The sequence below is a fragment of the Drosophila grimshawi genome, unplaced genomic scaffold (genome assembly GCF_018153295.1).
Source record: "Drosophila grimshawi isolate 15287-2541.00 unplaced genomic scaffold, ASM1815329v1 contig_1369, whole genome shotgun sequence".
Taxonomy (NCBI): domain Eukaryota; kingdom Metazoa; phylum Arthropoda; class Insecta; order Diptera; family Drosophilidae; genus Drosophila; species Drosophila grimshawi.
In genome coordinates, this window is record NW_025062891.1 from 5,705,410 (window position 1) to 5,715,811 (window position 10,402).

Consider the following 10,402-nt stretch of genomic DNA (forward strand, 5'->3'; position numbering starts at 1 on the left):
TAGGTATATATATTTTTTAAAGTAAATATATTTTATTTTAGTTTGTATTTTAACTGGGTTCAGTGTATAGCGACTTTGGAAATTTTTGTTAAGCCATACATTTCAATATCTATTTAAAAAAACGACTGTGTGTTATATGTGTTATATTTGTCCGATGTTGATCATTTTCTGCAGAAATGCTAGAATGTTTTTGCCACCTATGTCAGCTGGTATTTTATTTAGAAATTATTTCTAAAAACGAGAAAGTTTGTATATATTGTGGTAATTTACAAAAATTAGAGTAGATTTTTTTCTGAGTGTATTATGCTAATGCCCAATGGAAATATTACCACAACGAAATCAAAGTTCAAAATACTTAATGTGAGTTCTCGAAAAGTTTATAATGTTTTTTCATTACCAATAAACAGTACACAACACACTCAACAACCATGAGAGGGGAAGGAGTATTGTGCAATATTAGAATTGACTGGTGTCGATCATACCTAATTCTAATTGTTTTTAAATTAGTATTGGATTATACTGAATAATCGGCATAATAGTTGACCGAGCATTGTCGGTCATTCCTCGTCAGCGTAAGTGGATTTACTCTTGGAAAATGGAAACACTTAACCACATTATATTTTTGTGAGCTCATGCACATCAAAAATGGGATACAAATGAACTTATAGGCCTTCTTATATTTAACTCAAAAGTTATACTAAAATTGATTGATTGATAGATGCAAATTAAGCGTTCCAATCTTTATGATATATAATGCATATAACAAAATTTATATCTAATTTATAACACTTTGGTGCTTCAGTTGTACCGAGGCAGTGGCTTCCTTCTTTTTTTTGCTTCCATTTCCTTTACTTGAAAATAATATTTGATGGCTCCAGCCAATTTTGGTGGTCGATCGACGTAATTCTCAAAAACACTTATGATCATTAAATAGAAGCCTAACGGAAATGTTGGGAACAAGTTCTCATCAAGGAAAAAGTTGCGTGCAAATATGTGACCCTAAACAAAAAATGTAAATATTTATTCTGACATCTTTAAAATATATAAAAATATTACCGTAAATGGACAACTATGATTCACATTTGTATAATTCTTGAGTATTTTCCAAAAAATGGTTCCGTAGGGTATGAAATTTCTCTTCGCTATCACGTCACACATATTTACAGTGACATTGATCAGGAATGGGTGATATCGATTGGTATAGCTCTTCTTAAGGAGCTCAACCCGAACCTGGAAGATCACTTGGATGATTCTACATAAATAGGGTACGCATTGATTGTGCTTGCTTACCGATATATTTGATAATGGCAAAATGAGATCACAGTCCATTTGGGCAACTGCTTTGTTCCAATTAACGGCCTTTACGAAACAAGTCGCATTTTCAGCATATGACGGATCGGGCAAACATTCAATGTTTGTTGTTTTATATACAATCTTGGGATCACAGTACTGCAAAGGCAATATCTAATAACAAATAGTTATTTATAATAAAGTTCTTATTTTACCACTTTCAAAATATGCGAGTAGCACAAAGCGACCACTAACTTAAAATGCATTTTTTAAACTGTGAATATGATGAGATATACTGTAATATAACACATAATATGACAATCATATTTTAATGAGGTTTTAATAACAAACTGATTATTAGTGTTTTGAATAAAACTGTTCCGATTGTTGATTGTCAACATCAAATTTTAAACAATATAAGGAAGATTGGTGTAGTCGAGTGAGCTCGACTACGATGCGCCCTGTTTAATATAAACTGATATGCTTCCTTCTTCGTTACATAAATTTGCACAGCATTAAACCCCTTTAATCTTTCAATTGGTTTTCAATTGGTTCAGGGTTCTAAGTACTTATAATAATTGAAGCAAGTGTGTATAAAGAAAAAAATAGTGCTAAAAAAGCATTAAAGTATGCATTATATTCGTACACTAACACAAAACAATAAAAATAAAAAAATACACCACCAGTTTATGAGAAGGTCTTTATCGGACTTATTTTGGGTGGGTGATTGTGCTGTTTGTCCCAGTTTGTCAAGAGTGAGAGAATGGGCGAATCTTATCTTGGTTGAAAAGAGACCTTGCATAAAGCGAATAAAATTTGCGTTTATTTTGAGCATTCATTTTTATGGTCATGGGTTCGTAAATAAAAAGAACTAATTGAACACCATATAAATCATACCGACGTTGTAAATATCGAATCGTCCTTGGTTTCCCCATCTCTTTTCCCTTTATCTAGTTTAATGCCCTTCCGTTTCCTATCAGTTTTATTTTAATTCCTGTAACGATTACCGATAGGCTGTCAATATTCCTGTGAATGAAAAAATAATACATACTTCCCAAAAACCTTTGCCCAATTTTCCCTAGCATTTTGATTAAACAATTAACGCGTCTGCTACAAGTGCCGGTCAACGTAATATTATATATATTTTATTATTAAATTTCATATTATTACAGATCTAAGCGAGAAATATATTATGCCGTTTTCAAGAATTGCGCGAAGCACACTATTGGAACTTGTCTTTCTAATATATTTATATTTATATTTTAAGCCTCATTGATGACGATTGTAGAGTAATGTATTTTAAATTATGATGAAATGATAATATACCACTTTGTTATTAAATATATATAATAATATATATAATTTATAATAATGATCTCACTTTTTTGCCAGAAATAAAAAGAACAAGTTTAACTATTTTAAATATATATGGTCTATATTTATACTTTAATAATAAGAAAATAAAGTTTACAAAATTAACCTCTGCACTCAATTTGCAATTATTTCACAAGAATAGTGAAATAAGTTTGTAAATACATCCGTACAGTGTCTCAGACCTTATTTCGACTAGTGTCTAGCAAAAATTTGTTGGATTTGTTAGATCCGATAGCACAGTTTCACAGCGTTTATAAATAAGATAACGATATTCTACAGGAATCAGAGTTTTTATTTGTGTAACGACGCGACTTATTCAGCAGTCTAAAACGGAGTCTATTGCTATTGTGAAATTCATATTTGAGTACGTACGAATGAAGGAACAATGTAAAACTTAAGATAAACTAAATATTAGTTGCCAGATTGTTAGATCAATATTGCATATAATAGGGTCACATTTGCAACACTAATTATACATTATTTTACAAAAATTCCAAAGACCGATGGCAGGTGCATATATTCACCACAAAAATAAATATATGACCCCAATAAAATGGGGGTTCGCCACCTGCTAGGTCGGGCTATGTAAAAAAGTACCTTAATTTATGGTCAAAGCTTATTTCGAACAGTTGCATTATGGACATATGGGTGTATATGTTTTCGAGCACAAATGAAACTCCTGAAACTTTCTTCGGAAGCGTCTTTTGGTTTATTGTCATTTGGTTGAGTTCTGATTTTAGACTGACAGACTGTTCGATTGTGTTTTTAAATAAAGAAGGAGAGAAGCCACACAATGCTAACACTAGGCGTCTCAATGATTTGACCTCTGGAAGAGTGTCAAATTGGAAGACCACCAAAATATAGCCCGCTAAACGACGGCGGTCTGCTTATATATTTGAAAATTATTCTGAGTGCGACTACATTCTACAATTATTACCATAGCCTAAATTAAAAACGTGTCATCAAAACTTTTTTGGACTATTTTAAAAAATAAATCTTAAGTAATAAATAAAAAATTTTAAATTTTAATTAAGCCTCAATATTTAAATGCCATTATAATTATATCACAATATACTTACAGAGAATTCTCAATTTTGTAGTAGTAATTTGTAATTTGTAGTAATTATATTCAATTTTTTGTGAATTGTTTGGCCATTTTCAGAAATATATATTGCATAAAATTGCGTTTTGTTAACAAATCGCAAAACATTGAGGCTGACATCCACAAGGAACGGTTGATATTGGTTGCTGTAGTCTTTCTTGAATATCTGTAATCGAAACTGAAATATTTATTTATATTATATGCAAATATAATTTTTTGGGGTTTTATTGCAACAGTTAATAATATTATGAATATAATTATAATATAATGTAATTATTAATTTAACATCGTTTTATTGTGTTTCGCGTCAGCGTATTTATCTTTTTTTGAAAACAGCTCTCACCACCTATTCCGTCAAAGACCGAACTCTCTCTTCTTCCGAACTGAGACTACCTTACTCGCGTCTCTCGTTCTTCGCCGATCGTCTTCTTTAAGCAGATTCGCCGGATTGCAAATTCGCTCTCGTCGTTGTTCATTTTCTCGTCGTTGTTTATTTTCTAGTCGATATTTATCTTCTCGTTGTTATTATTTAGCGATCGTCGTTATCGTTGTTTACGTTCGTCGTAGTTGTTGGGATTGGTCTCAGAAGTCAAAAACCAACACTGATATATAAATATATATATAATATAAGAATATATGTATATAATGATTTACCAATAATATGATTTTAATGTTCTACTGGTTATAATTGCAATAGGCATAGTGCGAGATTGATTACTGGATTTTATCAATGTTCTGAAAAATTGAGTCGAGATAGTATTAAGTAAATAAATATTTCGACAACTCAAGTGATATCTTCCTTATACTGAGAGACGTGCTTTGCATCTTGTCTTTCTTCACTTATGTACCTCCTTCGGTTCACAGCTCTGAAATTATTTAACATTTATTCATACTAGCTAGCGAATTGTATGATTAACGTTTTTCCATTTTCTAGTTAAGCTATTAAAGGCACAGTATTAAATTTAGCTCTATGGTGCATGATTTATATATGGAGGGTAAATAGTTAGTCTGAGCCATGGCAGCAATAAGAAATATATATTTATCATTAAGCTATTGCGGATGCTTGAACTGAATATCTTTTATAATTCTGAGATGGAATGTTTTAAAATAAATTCATGCATTTTTAATTATTCACAATTTATACATTACAAAACATTTCAAAAACTAATAATTATTCTTGGAGTGCTTTCCAGAAATAGGATAAATCAATGATTATGAACTTTGAGCGCAAAAGACAAGAGCTGTTGTTTTTTTTTTGTTATTGTTGGCTTGTGGCTTAAATTAAACAGCGTAATCCGAGGGATTATAGCCACTGTCATCGGAGCTGGCGTTGTTCCAAGAATCGCTGATGATGCCCGAACGTTGACAAAGCCAAAGCGATGCCGACACGTGCCAACAGTGCCACTGCTACTGCCACGCCAATGCCGTAACGGTAAGTGTTTCCGTTAGCAGTAGGCAGAAAGTATTGTATAATTTACGGCTGGCCAAAAGCGGAAATATTGACATGGATACGCCAGTATGGCGTTGTCATTTTGTCAGTCTCTGGCGCCCACTCGCAGCATTGTTGTCTGCTTTAATTAATTAAACTTGATTAACGAAAATTTTATGATTGTCCACTGGCAACAGGAGGCAATCAATCAAAGCCTCGGCCGAGGAGCAAGGGGCGTGCCAGCCCCTGCCCCTTCGCGTTGGTGTGTTAATTATTTTGCATTAAATATTTATGAGTTTGGGCCCAATATAGCTGAATAAGAAAAAATAAATTGTTTGGAAAATTAATTAGGCATGCGATAAATGAACGTATGACAACAGCAGCAGTAGCAACAGCAACAATTGCGAAAAGAGTGGTTAATAAATTGCCGTTGCACATTTGGGTTCAACAGTTGACTGCACACAACATATTTTTTAAACAAACAACTGTTGACTTAATGGCTCGCTAACTCTCTAGATAAGCAGCGGAAACGATAGTAGTCATTCGTGCTCCAATCGAGAATGCCAGTCATGGATATACCCTGTAACACATCTGCAAATGAGAAAGAGTCAACAAACCACTCTAAATTAAAACCTTAACCCTGAGTAATGCTAGAATTTATAAAAACCCCTTTGAAGAAACTTTTTCCTTTCATTAGTGATAGGATTAATCTAATCTCTTGCGACTTCTACATATTGAGTCATTTTGTCGCTCAAGACTATTTATATAATTTATATTTATAAATTTATATTATTTGTCATTGCTTGTTGTACTCTTTTACATGACACAGGGTATAACAAATACAATCTCTGTTCTTTTCTGTTTATTTTTTCAGTCAAATTAAAAAAATGTGTTAATCCATTTGTACATTGTTTTATTTTTCAATTTCGTACATAGTTTTGTTTTATTTAAGTTTTTGTTATTTTTAGCTATATCATGAAAAAAATTACATGTAACATATGCACAATAATTGCAGACAAAATAACGCTAATTAAATACAATTATCAGGAAGTTTGTCACATTCATCAGAAAAAAAAATTCAATTTATTTTCAGCTGAGAGATACTGAAATCTGTTTGCAAGAAAACTATAAACATATGTTGCTGTAAAAGTTTTAAATAAACGGCATTCAAAACTTAATCGCATTTCAAATCATGCGAAAACCAATTATTATACAAAATTGCAATATTTGGTAATTGAAATGTAGATATAACCAGATTGATAACAAGCCGCTTTAGTCATATACGATATGGTATACAGGTAACAAAATAAAAATTACGACACGGAAAAACAGCATATTTGATAACGAATGGCTAATAGCTATAGCTCATAACTAAATGCTTTAAGTCGCATATATATTTAGTATAATTTGAGTTCTCGCTGCCTGTTGTCAAATAACTCAATGTCCAATTGTCAAGTGCTTCAACTTATTTGGAAGTGCTAATTCATTGGCTTTTGCCATGCCGAAACTAATTTAACAAATTTGCACATGTGACAGCTAACTAACTGGCTAACTGACAGGCTGACAATGAGACAGGCCGATGTACAGGCTGAGCTGACAGCGGAAACATTTTTTTCTCCTTGATTCAATTAGCGATAATTTAAAATGCCAGTATGAGAGCAAAAAGTAAAATAAAGTAAAGTAAAGGAAAAGAGGAAAATGCAACCCCAATTTTCTACATGACCCCCATCAAAAATAAAGCTGCTGCTGCTGTTGTTTTTGTTGTTGTTGTCGTGGCTTGAAGACAAGTGTTGATTTGACCTGATTTGGGTCTCAACTGCTGCTTGTTGTTGTTGCTTAGCTGTCACGTTAGCAAGCGTTTACTGATCCACGCGTGTCTAGAAACAAAAAGTCATTCCATGTCTATCGGGCGCCAAATCGAATCAAACTGTGCATTTGTTAGTGTGAACGACGCATAGCCAAAATTAACTTAATTTTTTTCATATATATAAACATATTTACCTAATATTATGAACTAACCAGGCAAATTTCGATGTTGATTTTAAATTTTACGTAGCGAAAGGACTATCAAATGAGGGCAGCCGCAGCTGGATTGTTTCTGCAGGTGACGTGATTTCCCGTTCGACGAATTTCTGAAAGTTGCGTACAAATTTGTCAATTTATCTTCAACCCACACTTCGACTGCTGCTTGCTGCTGCTGTTGGCATTGCCAATGTTAGACAGGTGCTGCTGCCTTCCGTTGGACAGATGTTTCTGCAGCTGACACTTCTGCTGAGGCTGCTCTAAAAGTCAACCCATGACTAAAACGCCTTACTTTTGAAAATTGGATCAGTTTTGACAAAGTTATGGGCACTGGAAAGCTTGGACCCATGTCCATTTAGTATTATTTGGCCTAGGATTTTCACTTGATTTTCAAATTCAAATCATGCTTCCAGATTTAAGTGCAGTCTTAATCTATAAGTCAATCATTATTTAAAACTAACCGGGCAATTTCACTTTCACTTTCAATTTCACTAAGAAGTTATGCAAAATAGTTGTGCACCATTTTCCCTCGCCCGGAAACTCAAATATTCAAATGCGCCCTCTTACTAATCACCCAAGTTCACTTGGAGAGCCTAGATTTAAATCATAAATCAGGCAGTTAGTCGGTTATTTGTATTGAAGATATATGTTGACAGAGGTATTTATTTTAGATTTCAGTTTAAGTGACAGCAACAATAACAAAGCAAATACATACGTAAGTTGTCGGCTCTCAGCTCATGTACTTTTTATTGAAGTTAAACTCTTGACTGCTGCTGGGAACTTAACGCTACAAATGAGATTATAATGCGTATTCGCACAGTAGGCACAGCGGGTTTGTCCGCATATTTTATCATCATCATCATCCCAAGCTTGCGCTCATAAGTGGCACACATACACATTTACACATAAGTACACAAACATACACAGAAAGATATATGCCTAAATGCACATTGACAAATGCTTGAGTTGCTTGCCAAACATGAAAACACATTTGTCTAGCCGCAGGCGGGCCCCTACTTAGTATGTCTTTGTGTGTGTGTGTGTGTGCGTGTGTGTGTGCGTGTGTGTTGCAAAGTGCAAGTGCGTTGCGTGTATTTTAAAGGCAACGGCGTCTGTGGCAGTATCAGTGACTGCTAATAGGGCAAACATTTGTACGCAATTGCCAACTGACTGCGTCTTAATGCCACACACGCAATTAAATTAAATAACACTATAATTAATTACAGTGCAGAAAGATGAGGCGCAAGGGGCAAAAAACAAAAAAAAAGCAACTAAATGAAGAAACATTTCGTTGGCTCCAGTCTCTCGGCTTGATTTGTTAGCAACATTCGGTGGCACGCACTTGGTGCGGCTCTAAGGTAGGTGTTAATGCTCGCCGTTGCCAACACCATTCATTATTAAAGGTTATATGTGTGTGTGTGTGTGTGTGTAGGTGTGTGGGTGTATGCCTGCGTGTGTATGTGCGAGCTTGTGGCAGTGCCACTGACCTGTTTGAAATAAAGAATGATTTATGTTGAAAAAGCTGGCCGCGCATGTTCGTTCCCACAATTAAACTTTGACCCCACAGTTGCTTGGTTTTCGTCTGCGTTTTCGATAACTGTTTCCTTTTTGGCAGTGCTTTTTATTTGCTATCTCAGCGCTACCCAAATAAAATGCTATTTATATACTAATGCTAAAAATATTTAAAACTATAAGACACAGTTAAGAAATTTAAGACCAATGAGAATGATATACTATAATATTCTATCTCTAGATTGACTTTCTGTATTCCATATTCCATGTTCTATATACTATATTCTTTATTATATTTGATTTCTATATTCTACATTCTATATTCTATATTATGTATTATATATTTTATATATTCTATATTCTATATTCTCTGTTGTGTTTTCTATATTCTATATTTTATATTCTGTATTCAATATTCTATATTATATATACTATATATTATATATTTTATATATTCTATATTCTATTCTATATTCTGTGTTCAATATTCTATATTTTATTATTAATATTAAATATTAAATATTAAATATTAAATATTAAATATTAAATATTAAATATTAAATATTAAATATTAAATAATAAATAATAAATATTAAATATTAAATATTTTAAATATTCTATTCTATATTCTGTGTTCTGTGTTTATTTCTATATTCTATATTTTATTTCTATATTCTACATTCTACATTCTACATCTGATATTCTATATTCAATATTCAATATCCTATATTATATATTATATACTATATATTCTATATTCTGTATTCCATTCTATATTCTCTATTCAATATTCTATATTCTATATTTTATATTCTATATTCTACATATTCTATATTCTATATTTTATTTCTATATTCTATATTATAAATTTGACAATTGAGAATCATATGTCATGGCTGTGTGGCAGGGTATTTAGTGCCAATAGAGACCCCTCGCTCAGACTATAAAGTTAGTTTAGTAATGTTGCTCATTAAGAAAATCAAGAGCTAAGCGCTGGGGTAAGTGCTCAGGTCTCGAAACTCTGGAGAAGTCGTAAAGTGCAACATAAATTAAAATATTATGATAAGAAGCTCTGCACAAAAGCCAACAAACCAATGACTCTTATGGCAATTTGGCAATAACTGCACAAATGGCTGCATTGATTGCCAATACACAATATATATATATATATATATTTGTATTTATATATATGCATAAATATATAAATAAACCAATATTAATATACATGGTCGACGCGTCGCTCGACCCCATCAAAACTTGAATGTTTCGGTTGTGAAAGCCTTGTTGATAAGTTTATCAGCAATGTTGAGATACTGAGTGCTCGTAATACCCGCAATATTCGTTATATCAAAAATTGCATGCATAAATGCGCTTAATGTTAACGAGTGGGTAACGAGCAGGAGTTACTGCTGCTACTTACTGCGACTGCTGATGTTGCTGCTGCTGCCACTTGCAGCATCCTTTGCACTGCTTATGGCCATGCCACCCATCTAAAGTGTTATCATCGCGCCTCTTTTATCTCTTGCTGGTGAAATATGCCCACGTCCGCTGTTGGACACCGCCCTTTCCGGCCACGACTCGAGATTGCATGCTCTTTTGGCCTGCTGCAGCATAAAAACCACTGTGGCATGCAACATAAAACCAGCAACAAACAACTGGCTGTAGATGATTGG

General features: G+C 33.2%; 1 protein-coding gene across 1 annotated transcript; it reads right to left on the minus strand.

Moving 5' to 3' along the window:
* Nucleotides 1-798: 798 nt before the first annotated feature.
* LOC6571641 lies at nucleotides 799-4,242 on the minus strand. Its single transcript, XM_043214283.1, has 4 exons — nucleotides 4,165-4,242; nucleotides 1,291-1,464; nucleotides 1,057-1,230; nucleotides 799-999 (listed from the first exon to the last, which is right to left on the minus strand). The coding sequence occupies exons 1-4, from the start codon at nucleotides 4,240-4,242 to the stop codon at nucleotides 799-801; spliced, it is 627 nt and encodes a 208-aa protein (XP_043070218.1).
* Between the last annotated feature and the right edge of the window lie 6,160 nt (nucleotides 4,243-10,402).